This window comes from Oryctolagus cuniculus, chromosome 4 (assembly GCF_964237555.1).
Source record: "Oryctolagus cuniculus chromosome 4, mOryCun1.1, whole genome shotgun sequence".
Classification (NCBI taxonomy): domain Eukaryota; kingdom Metazoa; phylum Chordata; class Mammalia; order Lagomorpha; family Leporidae; genus Oryctolagus; species Oryctolagus cuniculus.
The window spans coordinates 100759422-100783719 of NC_091435.1; the positions used below are offsets into that span (position 1 = coordinate 100759422).

The 24298-nt window shown below is 42.2% G+C and overlaps 1 protein-coding gene across 4 annotated transcripts in view; it reads left to right on the forward strand.

The window, feature by feature from the left end:
• The first annotated feature begins 313 nt into the window (after positions 1-313).
• Positions 314-24298, forward strand: part of ZMAT3 (zinc finger matrin-type 3) — a 42326-nt gene continuing 18341 nt past the window's right edge. The window contains exons 1-2 of one of the 4 annotated variants that reach the window (XM_008266533.4): positions 314-589; positions 4335-4660. In XM_008266533.4, the coding sequence (XP_008264755.1) occupies positions 4391-4660 (270 nt within the window). In that variant the 5' untranslated portion in view covers positions 314-589; positions 4335-4390. Of the gene's footprint in view, positions 1065-2045; positions 2069-4334; positions 4661-24298 lie in introns of those variants that run through there. The other 3 variants (XM_017346924.3, XM_002716438.5, XM_051818792.2) reach the window with 3 other exon arrangements.

A 24298-nucleotide genomic window follows, 5' to 3' on the forward strand; every position in this document is an offset into this window, starting at 1 on the left:
AGGGACAGGCCAAAACGAAAAACATTTGAATCGCAATGACAGGAGACCAAAGTTTCCGTCGCAACAGCTCCGCCCACGCTGCTCTTGCGGACCAACTTTCCGGGGTATAGGACGAACAGCTTTAAGAAACTGTGCGCTGAGATCGCCGGCGGTGCCCTTTCCCTTTGGTGCCTTTGCTCCTCCGGCACCTCGCGCGCTCAGAGCTCGCGGTCACTGCACCTGCCCCGCGAAGGGCCGGTCTGCTGGGATGCGGGAGCGCCGGCGCCGCCGCCGCCGCCGCCGCCGAGCCTGCTCCTCTGGGCACATGCGCAGTGGCGACGCCGTCCGGCGCCCTCAGTCTCCTCCTCCGCCGCCTCCCGGTTCCGCAGTCACTTCCTGCAGCTGTTTCCCTGTGTGTCGGCTTGGACTGACTTTTGACAGTGTGCCTTCAGCTGTGGAGGGGCTCGGCGGCGGCCGGCCCAGAAAGTTGCTCCGAGAAGAGGTGGCTGGAGCCGGCGAGCCGGGCGCGCAGGGCGGACGGCCGGGAGGCGGCGGCGGGCGTCCTGGGCGGGCGCGGCGCCGAGGCTGCTGGCGCGTCCCGGGGGTTCCGGTGAGTGCTGGCGCTTGGGAGCCTCGGGGTTTGTAGGACGAGCCCGGGGGCGCGGGGGGCCGGCGGGTGCCTTAGGGTGCGGTCTTGCCACCTGCCCTCCGTGGGACAGCGCGTGCCCCGCTCGTCGGTGCCTGTGTTTTTGGCGCATTTCGCGTGTGCGTTTCGGGAGGGTCTCCGCGTGCAGCCGCCGCGGCCCGGGCGCCGGCCCCCGCCCCGTGGGAGCGGGGATTCCATCTTCCGTGATGGCATCCTTGCGGGCTGAGGTGCGTGTGTGCGTGCGCGTCGCAGGAATGTAAGGCCATGTGGGCGATGCTGAGTGTCTGCGTTTGGATTCAAATTTGCGAACGGTTCCCCCGGATTAGGGACCGTCCTAGCTCGGGCTGGACCACATTTGCCAATTCACCGAGGCCTCATCTCCCCCTGGTTTCTTGCCTGCTTTTGAGCCCCCTTTATAGGATATTCCTCGCCTCCACTGGTAATTTCTGCTTTTCTCTTTCTCGCATTCCTCTGGCTGCGATCCGATGACCTCTGAGTAATGCCTGCCTGTCTTCCCCTCGTTTCCACAATCCCCTCGTTTGCTGAGGTGCCAGTAACCTGTTCGTTCTTCTGTTCTGTTGCCTCCCTGGGTTTCTCCAAAGGAGAAAGCGCTTGTCTTTAATACAGTCTGTGAAGAGTAGGCCCCAGTCCAATCGTGAGAACTAAGTATGCTATGATAATTCGTTTTCTTTAAACAGGGTACATCGTGAAGCTTCTAGTTTCTTTAAAGTCCTTGCAACCCCTTTCCACCAGGTCGTTACATTATAAATCGTGTATTTTTGCTGCTATAAACATCTGAGTGAACGGTTTTTATGCTCTGGGCAGTATTCATTTCAACCTTCGAATTAGTCTCTTTCCGACTTGCGCAGCAGTTGAGTGGATCTGAGTCGCAAAAGCTTTGGGTCCATGTTCCACAAAATAAAACCAAAGGCGTGGTTTTATTTGTTTTAGATTTATGTTTTATGCTAATTTTTGCTAGCAAATGTGGTAATACCTGTTGTAATTGTCACAGATCTTTTTGGGGGTGCTGACATCATGTTGGTAAGTACAAAACAAATAATTTTGGATTATTGGCTTTTTAAAAAAAATTGTAAAGAACCAATGCAGCAATGGGAATGTCTGTATTGGCAAGAATTTTTCCCTTAATCCAGGGGATTTTGGCACCTCTGGATGGAGGCTTTTTGTATCTCTGTGCTTTAAGAAGGACCTTTATTCTGATGGAAACCTATAGGTAACAAAGGGGAGACACATGTTGGGATTTCCTCAAGTGGGAGTGAGCTTTTGTTAAACAAGTCCAGACATGTCTAGGCAATCGGTGGCATTTGATTTTTGGTTTGCATTGCTGATTTCCTTTATCCAGATGTTTTGGCACCTCCTCTACCTTTTCTCTTATGAACTGGTGGCATATTTATGGCAATTTGGCATTAGTATAGTTCTGTACAGGTAGTATGTGTTGCCTTTTAAACTGGTGGGTTATGGTAATTAGGTAAATTTTTAGAACAGCTGGTCTTTATCTTAGTTTCCTTTTAAAAAATGGCTACATCTGTCTTTACTTTCTGGATGTTTTGATTGAGATGTAATTGAGAGAAATAATACCATTATAGGGAACCTGCTTTTTAAAATGTTTTAAACCTGTGTTGCTTTCTTCTATGTTCTCATATGGGCTGCATACTTCTATGTAGGAAACAAATACTATTATCATTTTTCTTAATACTGTGATTGATGAGAAATACTGTTGAATATGATGACTAATAATGTATACACTTTCCCTTCGCTGCTGTATTTCCCAATGCACTGATTTCCCCTGCTACCCCAAGACCCTGAATTTATTATAGAAGTTGTTACTTGATTGCACTTTCCCGGTGCTGTGTGCTTAATCAGATGTGGTCAAATTGACTTTGAACCTTTCAAAATTTACTTCATTAATTTTAATAAACCCATAGTGGCCCTTATGTACACATTTCCATTGCAGATGGCAAATTTCGGCAGCTTAAAATAGCCATATTCTGTTGACCAACAAAAGAGGTTTTAATAGTGTTGAGAGTGCGGGGAATTGTAGATTTTTGAAATAAGGATTCTAATTTGGGTTAATTAGAATTTTAGGAACTCAGAAAAGTGGACTGTGGTTTGAAGGTGCCATCTGGGTGGGAAGCAGGTGAAATTGTGGATGAAGATTGATGAGGCCGTTTTTTCTGAAAGCAGAGATTCTCAGTTATTTAATAAGAATGGGGAAGCACATAGCCTAAAGACTGGGGAACTGGAATTATACTGGGGCTGATGGTAGTGTGCCTCATTACTCTGTTGGGCATTTGCTTGATCCCTTATCTTGTGCAGGTAATTTACCTCTAGAAGGAGAAAACAATTTGGATTTTACAGAGGACTCATGAATATATTCTAAGGCACTTGGTGGGGGGGTCATAAATTCAAGGGCCTGCAGGATGCAGGCTGAGTGGAGACTGAGGTGGCCTGGAGAAGACAGGTGGATTACGGGGGTGGGGTGGGGGAGTGGGAGGAAAGGTGCATCTGAGCACAAACTACCTAATGGTTTCCCATGTAGGAATGTGGGTTGCTGCTAGATGGTCCTTTTATCAAGAGAAGCCATGAATCCTTTGAATTTTCAATATTGACAACTAATTCAATAAAAAAAGGAAGCAAAAAAAAAAAAATCCAAAACACTGTATGTTTCAAATAGTGTATCTGTGGCTGTGTATGGCCTATGGGCTGGCTGTTTGCAACCTCTGCTTTAAGGAATCATTGGCTCAGCTACTTAAATGTTGTGATTGTTCAGAGGGACCACTTTTGTTTATTTTTGTCACATCTTAATTCTCTGGATTGTTCCTAGGGTTCCTGGATACTTTAGCTAGTTCCAGGAGTTTTTGAAGAATTCCGAGTGTGTGTGTGTATGTGTGTATTCACTCTTTTTGACATCATTTGGATGCGAAAGAGATATTAAGATGCTGAGCTGGTGGGGGATTTTGCCCATGCACGATTATGAAGAGTGTTTGAGTGTAAATGTGCCCTAGGGAAGGGGTCTGGACTAGGTGACCTTTGATGTCCATTTCAGCCATATGACTTTAGATTTAATTAGCCACGGATGCAGTGCTATTAATGTTCGCAGGCCAGAGGGACACCAGTTGGAATTGTGCCAAGCAAAATAAAGCCAAATCTATAAAGTTGTTCTCTGTGGAAGAGCATTGTGTCCATGTGAGTTCCCAGGCTGGGGGTGTCTGCTTGAAGAGGCAGACATGGTTGGCGCTGTGGTATAGCGGGTAAAGCCGCGGCCTGCAGTGCCTGCATTCCATATGGTCATTGGTTTGAGTTCCTGATGCTCCACTTCCCATCCAGCTCTCTGCTGTGGCCTAGGAAAGCAGTGGAAGATGGCCCAAGTTTTTGGGCCCCTGCACCTGCGTGGGAGATCTGGAAGAAGCTCCAGGCTCCTGACTTTGGATCGGCCTAGCTTCAGCTGTTGTAGCCATTTGAGGAGTGAACCAGTAGATGGAAGACCCTCCCCCCATCTCCCTACCCCTCACCTCTGCCTCTCTGTAACTCTGCATTTCAAATAAATAAATAAATCTTAAAAAAAAGTCCCAAAGTTGGGTTTGCAGAAGTTGAGAAAGGGTCAGATGGTATTGATGTTTGCATGTCATATTGCTGAGGTGTGTTTTTCAAGGAGACCAATTTTTTTTTTGTTTGTTTGTTGTTGATTCAGATTGAAGACCTGGCTTCTTATTGCCCACTGGATTATGCCCAAGGCTTTCCTCCCCAATGATCCTCTTGCAACACGCCGGGCTTCCTCCACCTAAGAGGCCCTCATCCTCTCCTCCTATGTCAGTGGCCACCAGGTCTACAGGAACCTTGCAGCTTCAGCCACAGAAGCCTTTTGGGCAGGAGGCTTCCTTGCCTTTGGCTGGAGAAGAAGAGTTACCTAAAGGAGGGGACCAAGACACTGCCCTGGAGGAGCTATGTAAGCCTCTATACTGCAAACTCTGCAATGTCACCTTGAATTCAGCGCAACAGGCCCAGGCTCATTATCAGGTAAGGGAAGAGAAGAAAACCAGGGATTTCATGAGGTGAACATTTCAGGGCCCTGCCTATTTGGCCGCCTCACCAGATATGACCAATTGTACCTGGAAAGTCAAGATTACTTAGAGAACAACTAAGTGTTAGTTTGACTAAAAGCATAATGTTCCTACTTTAAAAATAAGCCTCACTTTGTGTACAGTGGGTCTCAACCTCCTACACCAGGCTGTGTGGCATTTGATAGCTTACCAGTCTTTGTAGGCAACTGTAAATCTATCTCAGTGTTCAAACCTATGGTTCTAAAGAGAGTAAGTATTTGGTACATGATGTACCAAACTCCATTCAGTGTAAAATGGTTAAGCAGGGAATACGGGTTGTGTCAGTTCAGGATAACCTCTACGTGTGACTCTTCTGCTTTCTGACCTCTGACTATGCCTGTGTATCTGACCGCTGCTAAGGAAAATGCATATCTTTTTGTAGTGAGAATAAAATGATGTTGGAGTATTGAGCACTTTCTTCATAATAAGCATATTCAAACTTCTTTTAACCCACTATGATGACTCATGCTTACTTTTAAGGTTTAAAGCCTTTCTTTTCACGTAGAGTAACTAGTGGAGAGGGCCATATAAAAGGCGTTATTTCCCAAAAATAAATGGAAAATTAAATTTTGGCTAGAGAGAGAGGGTACTGTATTTTATTCCAGATTGTTGTCTGTGTGAGATTAAATAATTTCCCTTTGTGGAGAAAGGAGACCTGGGAAATAATTCAGGCCAATATGGTGCAATGAAAGGGTGTCTTCTGGGTCATCCTGGATGAACTTATTTGTTATCTGTGTGAATATCTCCAAAAGTAAGACAGTATGGTGGAAAGCTGTCTGTTACAGAAGTGTTTCTTCTGTTGTGCCACTGTAACTGTCTCCAGTTTAAAAAGCTTTTGTTTACATTGGGTGAAGTCTGTTCTGTTCTGTTTTGATCCTAAAGACTGATAATTGTGTCACTTTGTGTTTATGCATCAGAAGTATTTTGATGGTGAATTGCTTTTTCAGGAATTTAGGGAAGACAGGACATGTTGCTTCCCTGGAGTGGCCATTGTTTGGTTTCATTTTGCCCTCAGGTGCAGAAAGTTGTGTATCAGTGTTGGCATTTGTCCTTGGCTCATTAACGCCTCTTCTGGTTTTAGTCACATCCCCCCCCTTCCTTGGTTCCTGAGACCCCACTCTTAGCCCTTTTGTGTTCTGCTGTTCACTACGGCCGGTCCATATGGGTGTTTCTGTGCCTGACCATTGAGGATGATTAATCTCAAACCCAAGTCTCTGTGTTTGCTTTCTTCTTCATTTACACCTGTGGAATATTCATTTTTCTAGCCTAAGTCTCACTCTGAAAAATCAAGCCTGGGTTCTAAAATTTTCATTTCTTAGCATCTAATAAATCATTAACTTGAGAGCAAACCCACTTTTGTGTCAGACACACATAAAATTACCTTTTGAAGAGGAGTTGTTTACTTTTTTATTATTATTATTTTTTGACAGGCAGAGTGGACAGTGAGAGAGAGAGACAGAGAGAAAGGTCTCCCTTTGCCGTTGGTTCACCCTCCAATGGCCGCCGCGGCTGGCGTGCTGCGGCCGGTGCACCGCGCTGATCGATGGCAGGAGCCAGGTACTTCTCCTGGTCTCCCATGGGGTGCAGGGCCCAAGCACTTGGGCCATCCTCCACTGTACTCCCTGGCCACAGCAGAGAGCTGGCCTGGAAGAGGGGCAACCGGGACAGAATCTGGCACCCCGACCGGGACTAGAACCCGGTGTGCCGGCGCTGCAAGGCAGAGGATTAGCCTAGTGAGCTGTGGCGCTGGCCATGGAGTTGTTTACTTTCATGAGGCAGTGTGCAATTTGAACATGTGTGTCCATGGATAATACATTTACCTCCTGCCTTTTTCCTTCTAATCTTGATTTGTGACTCTACAGACAGCGATGGATGCTTCTGGTTATGCATAGAAAGAACTCACTTTGATGCAAGGTCGTTGGATTATAAAGTTTAAACCAGATTAAAAAGAACCAACATTTATTTGAGTTTTTTCTTTTATTGTGCATGTGTATGTGTTCTACATTTTTAAGGTGACAACATTATTAATTATATTTAACTTCAGTTACCTCAGTGATGCAGTAAATAAGGGTATTGGAAAATGTCAGAAAAAGGAAATAAAATTTAGGCAGATAACTCAGGAATTTTAAGTGGAGAAGTTGGAGGAGAAGGACAGTGTGTCAAAAAGGGCTGTCGAAGCAACCAAAAGCCATGGTCAAGAAGGGGGAAAGAGGGTTAGGCATTTGGTCCAGTGGTTCAGAAAGCATCCTGTGTCACAGTGCCTAGATTCAGCTCCTGGCTAGAAACATGTTGTCTAAAGTAGTAAATCACTGCGATTGCATTACTCAAAATTTTTCTAGTCAGTTGATGCCATTGTTGGAATCACAAAGTTTCAAATTGCCAGCCTATTGTAAATACCTAGAGTCTTACTGTATCATGTTCCAGTAATCTGGCACACACAGAGGAAACTGTACAAGGAATACTTCTCTTTTTAGCTCCTAGCGTTTCCTCCTGACACTCCAGTGTTCCAAACTGGGACAGTCTTAGCAGTGACCCATGTGATTCTGTAGCCATTACTCCCTAGATATTTTTGGGAAGATTGATTGATTGATTGATTTCTTTGTTTATTTGAAAAACAAAGTGACAGGAAGAAACAGCTGTTCTATCTATTGGTTCACTCCCCATATGGCTGCAGTAGTTGGGGCTGTGCTAGGTCAAAGGCAGAAATCTGGAACTCTTTTTCTCCCACGTGGGTGACCAAGGGCCCAGGTACTTGGGCCACCTTCCACTGCTTTCCCAGGCAGGTAACCAAGGAGCTGGACTGGAAGCAGAGCAGCTGGGACTCAAACCAGCACTCAGATGGGATACTGGCATTGCAGGCGGTGGCTTAACTCATGCCACAATTCTGGCCCCTTCCTAGACTTTTTAACCTGGTCAGTTGGCTTCAGTACATCCTAAGCAGTTGTTTTATTTTTAAGTGAGGTTATCTACTTTTGCAGACTAAAAATTATGGCTCTGATTATAACTTAATTTAAAATCAAATCTTTGGAGGAGAAGCATGTCTTCATTTTATTAAATTCTATCTGCATGCTTCAGGTTGCCCAGGGCAAGCCTGGCAGAGAGTAACAAGTCTGTTCCATCAACTTGAACTTGAACACCAAGGGGAAGAGCCCTTTAAGATGGAATGTTATTAACAGGAAATTAAAAAGCAGAAAACATGATAAACTTTGCTAAGGTATCCACAGTTTATTGTCACAGTTTATCTGGTAATTTAGATATCCATTTGAAAAAAGAACTAGTTATTAAAGTATGTAAAGTATGTTTCTAAAATTTGTCAAAAACATAGGTTTTTATTTCTGATACTTAGCAAATAACAAGCTAACATATTAATTAGAAAAAGAGACAAGACACAGGTGGAAAAGTAGTTCTAGAATTTAAATTCTGAATCTAGTAGTCTTAATTCATAATGGAGGGAATATAATTAGATTTTTCCCAAAATTTAAAGCACTGATTTTGGCACAAATATTTTAAAATTGATCAATCAGGTTTGAATGGTACAAACTATGACTCTAATTTCAGCTAATTTTTAATGGTTTTCAAATTTCCCATCTGGTTATTTTCCAAATTATCTTGCATCAGACTGAAAATGGCTAAAATATACTTCAAACTTGGGTTTGATTTGTGTGCTTCTTAAAGTGGCAGGTATGCTTTAAAATCTGACAGATTGGGCTGGAATACTGGCTGAACTTTAGGCTTGGTACTTCATATTTCATGTTTCTTTTTTCTCTCTTTTTAAAAATTATTTCTTTATTTTGTAAGTCAGAGTTCCAGAGACAGAGGGAGAGACAGACAAAGAGATCCTTCCTGTGCTGGTTCACTCCCCAGATGGCCACAATGGGTAGGAGTCATTGTACCTCCCTTGCAGGATTGTGAGAATTATGTATTATATATAAACAAATGTTGGTTAATTGAAATAGAATTCTGTTGTTTAAAAATGTTGAGTAAAACACTACTATCTTACTCTTGCTACTGTCTTAATACTGTGTACTGTAGGACCTTGTGTAAATGAGTAAAACTTCATCTTTCTTGGTTTCTCTAAAAATACTCTTTTAGATCCAAATAACAGTTACCTTAAAAGATCTTTTTAAAAGAGTAATTCAACCAACAGATGAGGTAGTATAAAATGATTCTCAAATGTAAAAGTCTTTTCACACATAGTATTGGCCTGTCAGCCTAGTCCATTTACCCAAGATTAAGTCCTTTGTTGGTTCTCTTGTTTTGTAGTAACAGTGATGCATTCTGTAGGCTCTTTAGGGGACAGAAGCCCTCCATGATCCTGCCCTTAGCTGGATCTCATCCAGTTTCTGAATTCCTCATCTGAGTTCTCCGACCTCATTACTTCTTATTTCAGAAGAATGGATATTCTTTCCTTTGTCCAGGTTTGATTTCCTATTCCGTATTGTGGATTTAGTCACCCATCATCACCTCTTCACCTCAGTCAAATTAAAAACATGCTCAGATCTTTTCCATGTGAATAAAAATAGCAATAGTGACCTGCTCTTTACTTTTAGTCCCTCTTGTTCACCAGCTTTTTCCCAGCTTTCGAGTTGTGCTGAGTATGACTGTCATCTTCTTCTTCCCATTGCCCACTCCACAGCCATTCTGGTTTTCATGAGATTGTTCCACTGAACTGGGCCATTCCAGGGTCTCCCATGATCTTACACGCCAATGCTAGTTCTTTCTCCTTGACCTCTTGACTTCTTTCTCCTTAAACATTTAAAAATACTTTTATTCAAAGTAATGCCTGTGGTTAGTAATGAAATGCAGTAATTACCTGTTCTTTCTTCCCCACCCCTCCTCTACCTTTTTTATTCTTCTCCACTTTTTTCTTCTTTCTTTTAACTTGGACTGGCTATAGGTTTACTTTTATACTGTCAAGATTGATCACATTTTTGTCTATTTATGATCAAGTTAAGTTTTCCATGCTGTATTTTCAGGCTGATACCAGTTGTTGAAAATTGACATTCAACTCTTATGTTCTTATAAGTAGGAGAATATTATTCACGGTAGAGCTGTTCCTTTCTGTATTTCTCCTGTGTCATGAGCTCGTGCACTCATGATGATGATCAAATGGATAGCCCTGTCTTGACTGCTACTGGTTACTCAAAAGCATGTTTATTTTAGTTTGTTTCATATATGAGTTGTAACCTTGAAACAGCCTTTTATTTTTCCTTGAATTTCTGAAAAATGGGGAGAAGAATCTTACCTTGCCTCTAAAAAAAGCGATTAGCTTCTTGGGGTGGGCATTGTGGCACAGTGGGTTAAACCTAGGCTTAGGCCACTTCCATCCCACTTCCAGTGCCTGGTTTGAGTCCTGGCTGCTTCTGATCCAGCTTTCTGCTAATGTGCGTGAGAAAGTAGCACATGACAGTCCAAGTACTTGGGTCCTTGCCATCCACATGAACACATGAAGAGCTGAATAGAGTTCCTGGCTCTGGGATTTGGTTTGGCCCAACCTCAGCTATTGCAGTCATTTGGGGACTGAACCAGCAGACAAAAGATTCTCTCTCTCTTTCTCTCTCTCTCTCTCTCTCTCTCTCTGTGTGTGTGTGATCTTCTCTCTCTTTTATTCTGCTTTTCAAGTAAATATTATAAAAAATGAATAGCATCTTAATTTTTCTTTTTAGTGCTTACAATCCAATTCTGAAACTCACTTATTTCCTCTTCTAATTTGGACTACTTGTTCCATATTTAACTTTTCATTGTGTAACTTTTGTATTCTAAGAGTTCAGCTGCTTTTCTTCCTTTCTCATCTTTTTAAAATTGCATTATATTTAGTATATCCTCACCCTATCACCCACATCCCCAACACTTAGTCACACTATGCTATGGAATCCCCCTTTTATCCTGGATTACTGTGTTTTCAACTGGCTGCTGTCTGAGTTTACTGCTTCACTGTCGCCTTTGAACTTTGCTCATTGCTCTGGATAGGGCCAACATTATCTAAATATACATCCCCCTACCTTGTTTTTTTATCTTGTTTTGTTGAAGTATATCTTCTCATTATTTGAAGGAAGAAAGAATAAATATAAACGTACAAGGGTACTTCAAAAACTTCCTGGAAAAAGGGAATTAAAAGATAAATTCATTTTGGCACAGAAAATTTTGATATTTTTCTTACTGTGTGTTTTCCATAAACTTTTTGAAGACCCTGTGTATATTATAATACATCTCTCTTTTAAATAAAATTAGAGAGCAATGGGAAATAAATTTTTCCGAGTCCTTGTACACCTAAAAGTGTTTGCCTTGTGCCTTCATATATATATATATATATATATATATATATATATTTTTTTTTTTTTTTTTTAAACAGGCAGAGTGGACAATGAGAGAGAGAGACAGAGAGAAAGGTCTTCCTTTGCCGTTGGTTCACCCTCCAATGGCCGCTGCGGCCAGCGCACTGCGCTGATCCGATGGCAGGAGCCAGGTACTTATCCTGGTCTCCCATGGAGTGCAGCGCCCAAGTACTTGGGCCATCCTCCACTGCACTCCCTGGCCACAGCAGAGAGCTGGCCTGGAAGAGGGGCAACTGGGACAGAATCCGGCACCCCAACGGGGACTAGAACCCGGTGTGCCGGCGCTGCAAGGCGGAGGATTAGCCTAGTGAGCCGCGGCGCTGGCCAACCTTGTACCTTCATATATGACAGTTCAGTTCCAAGTAGAAAATTGTTTTTCCTCAGGAGGTTAAAGATGACTCCAATGGTGTGTGTGTATGTGTGTGTGTGTTTTCCCAAAGTACCTAATGTTGCTGAAGAGAAATCCTATTGTGATTCTCATTATTTTGTAGGGGAGCTGCTTTAATTTCTTTCTTTTTTTTTTTTTTTCCCTGGAAGCTTTTGGGCTCTTCTTGTCCTTGGCACCTGAAGTTTCACAGTGGCGTGTGTGTCTACTAGGTCTGGGTCATTTTTGTTTGTCCTGGGCAGCGCTAGTGGATCTTTCCCATTTGTGTGCTCCTGTTTCCCTAAGCTCCTGGCAGATTTCCTTGGGATTTTTTCTTGTATATTCTCTATTTTTTCTGTTTTTCTGAAAATCTGCTAGCCTTATTAAGACCTGCTGAATCAATTATTTTGCCCTCCTGGCTCTACTGAATTATAGTGATGGATTCATTCTTTATACAGTGGCACCCCTTAGAAATGGGGGTATGTTCTAAACCCCCTTGTAAATGTCTGAAACCACTGATGGTACTGAACCCTGTGTGTGTTATGCTTTTCTCTATGTATACATGCACAAATTTAATGCCTTTGACATCTTACCTAAGCACTGAGCACACACTATAGCCATCAATTTTGCAGTTTTTGTTGTGACAGCAAAACTATCACAATTTCTTCCCCCTGCTTCACAGATTTGTGGATAGATTATTCTTTCTTACACCGGCATTAGCAGTCTCACCGAAGTATTTTTTTTCTTTCCACTCTTGTTTTCACTTAAAATAAACATTTTAGAGCTTCTCATTGCATATCCAAATTGCCAGTGTTACTCTTGTACTTTGGGGCCATTATTAAATAAAATAAGGATTACTTGAACATAAGCACTGTGACACTGTGACAGTAGATCTGATAACCTGAGTGGTTACTAAGTAGCTAATGCTTGGGTAGCACTTAGAGCAAGAAGCAGGATGGTGTGCAACTTCATGATGCTATCCAGAATGATGTGCAGTTTAAAACATATGAATTGTTTTTTTCTGGAGTTTTCCATTGGTGTGTCAGACTGTGGTTGACCACGGGTAGCTAAGACCATGGAAAAGAAAACCTTGGATTGACAAGGAAAACTACTGGATTGCGTGTGTCTTCTGTCATTCTGATATTTATTTATTTTAATATGAGAAGTATTCTTGGCTTCGACATTGGATTTTTAAATTTTGACAGCTGTACTTTTTTTTTATTTTATTTTTTTTTATTTTTTGACAGGCAGAGTGGACAGTGAGAGAGAGAGACAGAGAGAAAGGTCTTCCTTTGCCGTTGGTTCACCCTCCAATGGCCGCCGCGGCCGGCGCGCTGCAGCCGGCGCACCGCGCTGATCCGATGGCAGGATCCAGGAGCCAGGTGCTTTTCCTGGTCTCCCATGGGGTGCAGGGCCCAAGCACCTGGGCCATCCTCCACTGCACTCCCTGGCCACAGCAGAGGGCTGGCCTGGAAGAGGGGCAACCGGGACAGAATCCGGCGCCCCGACCGGGACTAGAACCCAGTGTGCCGGCGCCGCTAGGCGGAGGATTAGCCTATTGAGCCGCGGCGCCGGCCCGACAGCTGTGCTTTTAATGTTTAAGCCCCTCTTGATTTTTTTGTTTTCGGATTTATTTATTTACTTACTTATTTAATTCATTTATTTGAAAGGGAGAGTTACAGAGAGGCAGAGGCAGAAAGAGAGAGAGGGAGAGAGAGAGGTGTCTTCCATCCACTGGTTCACTCCCCAATTGGCCACCATGGCTAGAGCTGTGCTGATCCAAAGCCAGGAGCCAGGAGCTTCTTCCATGTTTCCCACATAGGTGCAGGGGCCCAAGGACTTGGGCTGTCTTCTGTTGCTTTCCCAGGCCATAGCAGAGAATTGGATCGAAAGTAGAGCAGCTGCAACTCAAAATGGTGCCATATGGTATGCTAGCACTGCAGACTGGGGCTTTAACCCACTGAGTCACAGCCCCCAAAGCCCTCTTGATTTCTTACCATTCACATCTATTTTTATAGGATATCAGCTTATCTGGACAGGTCTTAGATTTTATTTTTTAATGATGTAATTTATGGAAGAGTTGTTTTTTTCAGAATGCCCCCAATTTGGGCTTGTTTGATGAAATTCAGATTATGTGTTGTTTGGCAAGAATAGCACAAGGATATGCCCTTCCCAATGCAACATATCATTACAAGCATGATGTGAAAATGTTGCATTATCTGTGCTGTTAGCTTTAATCACTTGGCTAAGGTGGTGCCTGCCAGGCTACTTCTTTGTAAAGTTACTGTTTTTATTTTTGTGTTGAATAAGTATCATTTAGAGAGATACTTTGAAACTATGTGAATATTCCAGGGGCCAGCGCTGTGGTGCAGCAGGTTAAAGCCCTGGCCTGAAGTGCCAGCATCCCATGTGGGCACCGGTTCTAGTCCTGGCTGCTCCTCTTCCTGTCCAGCTCTCTGCTTTGGCCTGGGGAAGCAGTAGAGGATGGCCCAAGTCCTTGGCCCCTGCACCTGTATGGGAGACCTGGAAGAAGCTCCTGGCTCTTGGCTTTGGATCAGCACAGCTCCGGCCATTGAGGCCAACTGGGGAGTGAACCAGCAGATGGAAGATCTCTCTCTGCTTCTACCTCTCTCTCTAATGCTTTCAAATAAATAAAATAAATCTTAAAAAGAAAAGAAACTATGTGAATATTCTTATATTTTTGCTGATGATTCTTGCCTGCAGTAATGATTATAGTCATGTTTGCCAAATGGTGATTTTTCTATTTTAATCTTTTCTTAGATATTTATTAGTGAACTTTTACTTTCAGAAGAACTTTATTCTTTTTCCTATATATATTTTTTTACTTATTCACATTATTGTGGATTTCTGATTTCTTATTGTTTTTGTAGTAATTTTGACATATCATTTTAGTATTATTAAATATGTTAAACAAAGCTTATGGCAGAAATGAAAGCACAATAAACCAAGAGTATACAAAATAAAAATATACCACTCTCAAAGTAAACAACATACCCACTTAATTCTTTCAAGTTTTCAGTATTAATTTATAATGTTAGATTTTTCTAGGTGTACATATGATTTCTTATTGTAGTCTAGGGATATAATTTATTATTGTCATTGCTTTTTTTTTATGTTTTAAAGTACCCCATATTTGACCAGTGTGAGTCCCTTCAAACTAGAGCTGTGGTTTTCCTCATGTCTCTGCCCTTTTTGCATACTTCCTTACTTTCTGACAGTATAAAATATTCAAGTATCTTCTTAGACTTTCCCCATGCCAGCCATTTTTCAGTTAGTCTGGTTTCTTTTAATGAGTATGAGGAGTATGGTATTTCAAAATCAAAATCTGGGTGGTAGGTGTTCTCTTTGGTACTGGGATGTCATTGCATGTAGACCCTCTCAGTGGACAGAGCTAATAAGTATATGTGTATGAACAAATACCTGTATCTATGTGAATGTATATATCACAAACTGATTTCAAGTAGATACCTTCAGTTTTAGTATAGCACAACAATAATCATCTTAGCTTTCTATCTTGTCTTGTTTAAGTACTTTCTTTGGTAGTGAGAAACTTGGGCTTTTATCATTTACAAGATATACATATATGTTTACATATATGCAGTATGCACAAAATCGTTTGGAAACTGATGATCTATATATCCTTATGAAAAGCAAATGAACTAACCAGAGGGTACTGTTTGTGTACTGTTATTTTTGTGTTTAATATTATGGTAGCTAAAATACTGTTTCTAAAGTTTTTAGTTGACAGAAGTTGGGCCTGTTGGGGTTTCCTTTTAAAGCTACTGTTTTTCTTTTTGTGTTGAATAGGGTATCATGTGGAAAAGAAACTTTGAGACTATGTAAATAGCATGTTTCTTCTCTCCTCCTTCAGTGTGATTATGTTAATGCATTTTTTTCATATAGTTAGGTTTCTGTTTGTATCTCCCTTTGGGTCCTCTCCTATCTTTGTTAGGTTGATTTTTTTTTGTGAGTCTAGAAAAATATTACTGTAGTTCTAAAAGTCAGAACTGTACAAAAATGTGTACTCAGAGATATGTGTCATTCCACAGTTCCTTTAATCCATTTTTATTTCACTAATGTTGATACCTTCTAAGATGACTACTCCCTTGTTTTATTACTTATGTTTTATGTTTGATTTGTCAGTTTTTAATGATATCCCAGCTTTTCAGTATTGTGGAATCAGTGAAGTTTATTTCCCTGTTTTTTTTGTTGTGTCGTAATTTATCATTTTTAAAAAAATATTTATTTTATATATTTGAAAGATAGAGTTACAGAGAGAGGTAGAGACAGAGAAAGAGGTCTTCCATCCACTGGTTCACTCCCCAGATGGCCGCACCCATCCGAAGTCAGGAGCCAGGAACTTCCTCCAGGTCTCCCACGTAGGTGCCGGGGCCCAATGACTTGGGCCATCCTCCACTGCTTTCTCAGGCCACAGCAGAGAGCTGGATAGGAAGTGGAGGAGCCGGGACTAGAACCAGTGCCTGTATGGGATGTCGGCGCTTTAGGCCAGGGCTTTAACTTGCTGCACCACAGCGCTGGCCCCTAAACTTTTGAATGTTAATTTTCACCTTGAATTTTATCCTTGATTTAGTCTTTGATCTGTTGTTTTATATATATGAAAATGCCACTAGCCAATTTGCTGAAATTTCTCAGTCATTTTTTGGTTGGATTAAGCTTTGATAGACTTCTCAAGGACTTTTGAATATTGAATTCTTAAGTTCTTTTATGTTTTTTTTTATTTTTTTTATTTATTTTTTTTTATTTTTTGACAGGCAGAGTGGACAGTGAGAGAGAGAGACAGAGAGAGAGGTCTTCCTTTGCCGTTGGTTCACCCTCCAATGGCCGCCGCGGCTGGCGCGCTGCGGCCAGCGCACCGCGCTGATCCGATGGCAGGAGCCAGGAGCCAGATGCTTTTCCTGGTCTCCCATGGGGTGCAGGGCCCAAGCACCTGGGCCATCCTCCACTGCACTCCCGGGCCACAGCAGAGAGCTGGCCTGGAAGAGGGGCAACCGGGACAGAACCGGCGCCCCAACCGGGACTAGAACCCGGTGTGCCGGCGCCGCTAGGCGGAGGATTAGCCTAGTGAGCCGCGGCGCCGGCCAAGTTCTTTTATGTTTAAAATGTTTTTTAAAAAATAACCTTGAGGACTGGGGATGTGGTGTAGTTGGTAAAGCGCTTGTGATGCTAGCATCTTACATGGGCCCCTATTTGTGTCCCAGCTGCTCCACTTCCAACTCAGCTCCCTGTTAACGTGTCTTGGGAAAGGAGTGGAATATGGCCCAAGTGCCTGGGCCCTTGCCATCCATGTGGGAGACCTGGGTGGAGTTCTAGGCTCCTGGCTTTGGGCTGGCTCAGTGCTGGCCATTGTGGCCATTTGGGGAGTGATCCAGTGGATAGAAGTTCTCTTCTCCCTCTAACTCTGACTTTTAAATAAATAAGTAAGTAAATAAATAAATAAATTTTAATAGTTTTGGTATTTAATACAGGGAAACTTGATATACATAAAATTCTTTACTCAAAAATGCTTTGTTTTTTTAAAAAAAGTCACCTCATTTTTATATTGTCTTGTATTTTGTGGGTACCTTTCTAAATCTTTTGCCAGTAATTAAATCTTTCTGCTCGAAGAGCTTGAGGGTTTTTCCTTTTTCTTTGAAGTCTCCTACTTTTATGTCCCAGACTTAATTTTTCTAATTTCCTCAGATATCTGATATGGTTTTTCAGCATGTAGATTCAGTTCTTCATTTATTTTTGGGAAAATTTCTTGGGTTAAATGTTGAAATACTAGTTCTGTTTTAAATGTTTTGTTTTTCTTCTTCAGGGATTCTGATTTGTCTTTCTGAGCTGTCTTCCTTTAGCTTTCTTTTAAAATTCTCTCTTTATATCACTTTTGTTTTCTTGATTGCTTTTCTGCCTTTCTTGAGTGCCACATTTTACTTTTAATTTGGGTGTTTTTCCTTAGCACCTGTACTTTTCATTTTTAAGATTATTCTCTTTTTCATTCCTGGTTTTAATCCCACTTTTTTTAAAAAAAATTATTTTATTATTTGAAAGGCAGAGTTACAGAGAGAGAGAGAGAGAGAGAGAGATTGAGAGAAAGATCACTCCCCAGGTGATCTCAATGGCTGGGGCTGGGACAGGCTGAAGCCAGGAGCCAGGTGCTTCATCTGGGTCTCCCATGTGGATAGCAGGGGCCCATGGACTTGGGCGATCTGCTGCTGCTTTCCCAGGCACATTAACAGGCAGCTGGATTGGAAGTGGAGCAGCCAGGTTCAAACGGGAGCTCATGTGGGATGCTGGCTTTGCAGGCATCAGTTTAAGCTGTAGAACAGTGCCCCAGTAACCCTTCTTCTTAGTTCTCACTATGATTTGTTCCTTTTTTCTTTGCATATTTGAATTCCTGATTCAAGGTGGTTTTTTTTTTTACATCCTCAAATGGTTGAATATATTCTCTTCAATTTGAAGTGAATTGTCTTGCTGGTTTTCTTCTGTTTTATGTGTTTCTAGGGGTTTCACTTGCTGAGATGTGTTGCATTTTTGGTAGTAGTTTTGTATAGATGATGAATTTTTTTTTTTTTTTTTGTGATTTAGCGTTGTTCATGAGATTCTTCTTTCAATGGCAACCACTTCTTATTGCCGCAAAGTCTGGTTTCTTTAATAATTTTTTTGTTGCTCAAGGGAGAGCTTCTGTATCTTCTGATTTTTGTGGTGTTCATTTTGTTTTCAGGATGCTAACTTCTCTTGTTTTGCCTCATTTCCCCTTCACCTCTCCAGAAGGTGCTCCTGCCTTGCTTTCTGCCTCTCTCTCCTCCAGCAGCCACTTTGAAGATGGCTGCTTCAGACTGCATGGACATTTTAGCAGCTTTCCAGTAGTCAGTAGTCAGTAGTCAGTGCACTGATCCATCCATGCTTTAGTTTTTACAAACATAGACTGTGCTTTCTTTCCTCATGGTGGTTTTACAGCAATTTTAGGCCTGCTGATAGTTTCCCCTTTTCCCTCTTTCCTGCTGAGTTTGTCAGACTGCCGGTGCTTACTGTGAAGGCTTGCGGCAGGAGCATGAGTGACTGCTTCCTGGGATTTGCTGTTTGTTCTACTTAAAGTTATCTTAAAGTCTGGGCATTCTGTGCTTCTAATTATGTGGCTTATAGCTTTTGTTTACTTTTCTTATGGTGATATATTCTTCTTTTTAAAGATTTATTTATTTATTAGAAAGTCAAAGTTACACAGAAAGAGGAGAGAGAGAGGTCTTCCATCTGCTGCTTCACTCCCAAATTGGCCGTAAGGGCTAGAGCTGTGCTGATCAGAAGCCAGGAGCCAGGAGTTTTCTCCACATCTCCTATGCAGGTACAGGGGCCCAAGGGCTTGGGTCATCTTCTACTGCTTTCCCAGGCCACAGTAGAGAGCTGGATCACAAGTGGAGCAGCCGGACTTGAACCAGCACCCATATGGGATGCCAGCACTGCAGGTGGCGGCTTCACCTGCTACACCACAGTGCCGGCCCTAAGGTGATATATTCTTAAAGAGAATAGATGGAAAGATGGAAATGTCAGCATCTACTACCTAGCAATGTGGAAGCTCTTGGACAAGTTTTTAATTCTCTGAGCTTAGTTTCCTCATATGTAAGATGAGGATAATAGCTGTACCTATCTGATAGAGATTTCATGAATGTTAAATGAGATAAGATTATGTAGCACTTTGAAAACTTCCTGGCATGTGATTACCATCATCATCATTATGTTGTGGATGCTTGAATACTACTGGGAATATTGCTTTAAAAATGAAACTCCTGATACCATCTAAAGTTGGTCCCTATACTAGTACTGTGTACCTCACCTGCCTTTTGTGGGTTGTGTGCCTGTGGCCATATCCATTTGTTCTCGCAGCATCCGTTTTCTCGTTTAGTGATGTCTTTCTGTTACTATACAAGCAAGTCTAAGTAAAACTCTTCTTGATGAAAATCTTTCTTTGACTCCTTTTTAAACTCTATACTTTATTTCCTCTGCTCTTCATCCTAGAAGACCAGTTTTACATAGTTTCTAATATTGGCTTTCTGTTTTCATACTTCCCACCCTCTTTTTAAACCATTTCACATGACCTCTTGTCCTTTACCATTCTACTGAAATGACTCTTTTTTTTTATTTTATTATTATTATTTTTTATTTTTTGACAGGCAGAGTGGACAGTGAGAGAGAGAGACAGAGAGAAAGGTCTTCCTTTGCCGTTGGTTCACCCTCCAATGGCTGCCGCGGCCGGCGCACTGCGGCCGGCGCACCACGCTGATCCGATGGCAGGAGCCAGGAGCCAGGAGCCAGGTGCTTCTCCTGGTCTCCCATGGGGTGCAGGGCCCAAGCACTTGGGCCATCCTCCACTGCACTCCCGGGCCACAGCAGAGAGCTGGCCTGGAAGAGGGGCAACCGGGACAGAATCCGGCGCCCCAACCGGGACTAGAATCTGGTGTGCCGGCGCTGCCAGGTGGAGGATTAGCCTAGTGAGCCGCAGCGCCGGCCTGAAATGACTCTTACTCAGGCCAGTTGACCTTGTCTTTTCAAAGCCAAGCATCACTTCTTTGTCCTGACTTTTCTCAGCTCTACAGTAAGTTTTGACCTGATGATCCACTTCTTTTTTGGTTATTGTTATTTTAAGTGACTATGGAATTGTCCAAATTAAAAAATAGTACAAAAAGTTGAACATTTGCTTTTGCCGTCTCGCTTAAAGGGAAGAATTATTAATTCAGTTGATGCTCCTGTGTATCTTCTTCTAACCGAATTTCTATCCATACCCCTGGATGTAGCCACTGTAATTGCCACTATATAATAGCCACTGTAATTGGTATTACTATCCCATGTGCTTTTTCCTTTATTTCATTTATTTTTAAAAAATTTTATTCATTTGAAAGGCACAGTTATAAAGAGAGGAGAGACAGAGAGAGAAATCTTTCAACTGCTGGTTCACTCCCCAAATGGCTACAGTGTCCAGAGCTGGGCTAATCTGAAGCTGGGAGCTTCTTCTTGGTCTGCCATATGGGGTGGAAGGGCGCTGTACCATCCTCTACTGCTTTCCCAGGCACATTGACAGGGAGCTGAATCACAAGTAGAGCAACCGAGATGTGAACCCTGGCACATATGTGATGCCCATGTTGCAGGTGGTGGCTTTATTAGCTATGCCACAGTGCTGACCCCCATGCTTTTTTCTTGTACATTACTACAAAAAAGGTGTCATCCCATATAATATGTGATGTTGTTTTCAGATTTTAAACCCCATATTAAAAATTATTCTTACACATCTTCTTTTGCAACTTTCTCTTTTTATTCAACATTTTGTTCTGAGAATTATTCCTGTTGCCATTCATGACTACAATGTTTGTTTTAACTACAGTATCAAGTTCCATTGCATGAATAGACTACAATTTAGCCTTTATTATGTAGGTGGGCACTTATGTTGTTTCTGCTTTTTTGCTGTTACAATTACTCCTTCTATGAACATTGTTACAGGTATCTCCTCGTATGTGTATTTCTGTTTGGTAACACAGTAGAGTTCCTGGGTCTTAATGTATCTAACTAGATTTTTTCTTTTGCCTATGGCACCACATTTGCCTAGTTTTCTTTTCTTTCTTTAAAGATTTATTTATTTATTTGAGAAGTAGAGTTACAGAGATCGGGAAAGACAGAGAGAAAGGTATTCCATCCTCCGTTTCACTCTCTGTATGGCTGCAATGGCTGGGGCTGGGCTGATCTGAAGCTAGGAGCCAGGAGCTTCTTCTGAGCCTCCCACATGGGTGCAGGGGCCCAAGCACTTGGACCATCTTCCACTGTTTTCTCAGGCCATTAGCAGGGAGCTGGGTCAGAAGAGGAGCAACTGGGACTCAAATCAGCACCCATATGGGATGCTGGCACCACAGTGCTGGCCCCTGGTTTTCATCTTTCTTCATAGACTGGGCATTCTTAATTTTATTTTTAAAATTGTCATTCTTTACCACACTCTATATCATAATGTGTTAGAGTTTTGTCCCTTGCACTCTATCTCCACACTCAGTAGATAATCTTATTTAGTCCCATGGTTTTAAATACCATCTACACATAATAACAATAACAACCAAATACTATCTACATATCAGCAACTCTTCAGATTCTATCTCTAGACTGACCTCCCTCCTGAACTGCAAGTTGGACTCTGTATATCTAAAAGGGATTTAAGACTTAATGTGGTGATATCAGCTCTTGCCTCATTCTTCCATGTGACACAGCTGGAGTCTTCTAATTCTTCAGCTTTCTGCATTTTTTTGAGAAGCCTTATATGCCTACTGCACCCTTTCCCTGTGCACTTTCTGTTCCATCACTATATATATATATATATATATTTTTTTTGCTGAGCATTCGTCACATTATCTTTAAGAAAGATACTTGTATCTATTCATCTAAATCTACTTCTACATCCATATCTCTGTCTTTTTCTTTTCTTTCTCTTATTTCATCCAGAAAGCTTTCTGGAGGGCAAGACTTTGCCTTTGTTCATTTTATTTCCATTTCTTAGCATAGTGACCAGCCCATAGGGAGAGGTCAGTATCATCAGCCTCCAAGTCTAGGGATTCAAATTCTCACCAGTTTTTTAGAAGATTCTACAGAATCTGTTAGCCTTGATTCCCATGGTGCTCATCCCTGTGTTGCCTCATGACTTGGCTTCTGTCTCATGTTGACCCAGTCTGTCTGCTTTCCAGTGCCTCACAGTCCGCTTTGTGTTGCTGTAATAAACTACCCAGGGCTGGGTAGCTGAAAAAGGAACGGGATTTCTCTGGCTCACGGTTGAGGGGTGAGGAACTCTGAGAACATGGTGTCAGCATCTGTGTGGCTTCTGGTGAGGGCCTTGTGCTGTCGTAGCATGGACAAGTAGAAAGGGGAAGTGCGTGTGTGTGGAAAGAGCATGTGTGGGAGAAAGACTGAGGGGAGGTGCCACAGTCTGTGAACTCATTAATCCCTTTATAGCTGTAAGTACTCACCACCTCCCAGTACCTTTGCATCAGCAATTGCATCTCAAATGGATTTTGGTATAGGGACAAATTACTTTCAAACGGTAGCACTTTAATTTTGGGACATACTAACTTCATCTGTTCTGTGACTAGCCATCCTTCCACTTGCTTTACCACCTTATCATTTTGTGTTTTCATCTGTTTCACACTTTTTGTGTTCTCCCCACTTCAGCCATTATCTTGGTGCAGTCCCTCATTTGGCACCAGGGCTATTTCAACAGCTCTTGTCTCTCTTCACTCTGTGTTGGTGGTCTTTTTAGGATCCATGGCTTTAAGTAGCATCTACATGCTGGTAACTCCACAGATTCTGTCTGCAACCCGACCTCACTCCTGAGCTCCAGCTTTGGTTCTAGGCTTCCATGATAGCACACGTCTGGTTTTCATCTTACTTTCTTGATTTTAATTCTCCTTTGCAGTCAGTGGTACTGTCCTAGAGTTTTGTCCTTGGCATTCTTCTCTATCTTCCTGGCTTCTCGCTTAGATCTGCTATGATTTGTCGCTATACTGATACCAGGATGATCTTTGTCCAGGACATTGCGGTCTTGACACTGTTTTGCTTACAATCTCCCAGAAGCTGCCTCTAAAGTCCAAATTCTGTATCATGGACAAAACCCTTAAGGATGAACCCTCTGCCTGTCTCCATTCTTCCCCTTCTCCTACAGATCCTAAGGACCATATCTTGTGGCTCTTCTGTAGGGCAGGTGGGGCCATTTGTTCATGCCATTTCCTCAGTATGCAATTTCTTTTTCTTTCACTACTTATCTGACCAGTAAACTTTTATCATTTTAGAAGCTGACTCGGGGTCTGGCATTGTGGCATAGTGGGTAAGGCCACTGCCTGAAGGTTCATGTCCTGGTTGCTCCAGTTCAGATTCAGCTCTCTGCTAATGGCCTGGGAAAAGTAGCATAAGATGGCCCAAGCATTTGGGCCTCTGCACCCATGTGGGAGAGATCCAGATGAAGTCCTGGTTTCAGCTTGGGCCAGCTCTGGAAGATCTCTCTCTCTTTCCCTCTCTCTCTAACTGACTTTCAAATAAATAAATAAATCTTTAAAAAAATAAATCATGATGCATTTCCTTTTCTTGGAAGTGTTCCCTGACACATTCAGGTGAAAGTTAAAAATTTCTACTCTGTGTTTTCCTGGTGGTTTGTTTATTATCTCCATTATAATTGATTTATTTACCCAACTAATACTTATTGATTACTTGTTATATGCTAGAAAGTATTCTAGACATTGGCAATGGAACAGTAAAAAAGACAGACAAATCCTTATTTTTAAGGGGTCTAGTTTCCAGAAGGGAGGGAAGAGAAAAAAGAAGCAAACAGTATTGTTTTAAATAGCAATAAGTAATAATAAAACGAAATAAGATCAGACTATGTGGTGGTGTGATGGAGAGCGTGTTTATTGGGGTGGACAGGGAGACTTCAGACTTGAAAGTAGAGACCTGAAAGACAGGAAGGAGTCAGTCATGCAGAGATATGAAAGAGGTACATTCTAGGTATAAGGAACAGTAAGTACAAAGGGCCTTGAGCTAGAATGAGCTTGGCATATTTAAGGAACACATAGCAGGCCAGTTGGGCAAGACTGTCATGTACAGAGGAAAGAAGTACTGAAACACAGACAGGACCAGATCATGTATGGCCTTATAGGTGAGATTTGTCACTTTCAAATGTAGTAGGAAGCCACGGGTAGATTTTAATTGAGAGTGACATGATCTGATTTATGCCTGGCATTATTACCCTGGTTTATAATAAAGAGGATTATAGGGGAACAAGATTGAGAGCAGAGATCAGTCAGGACTCGTTGCCTGCTAC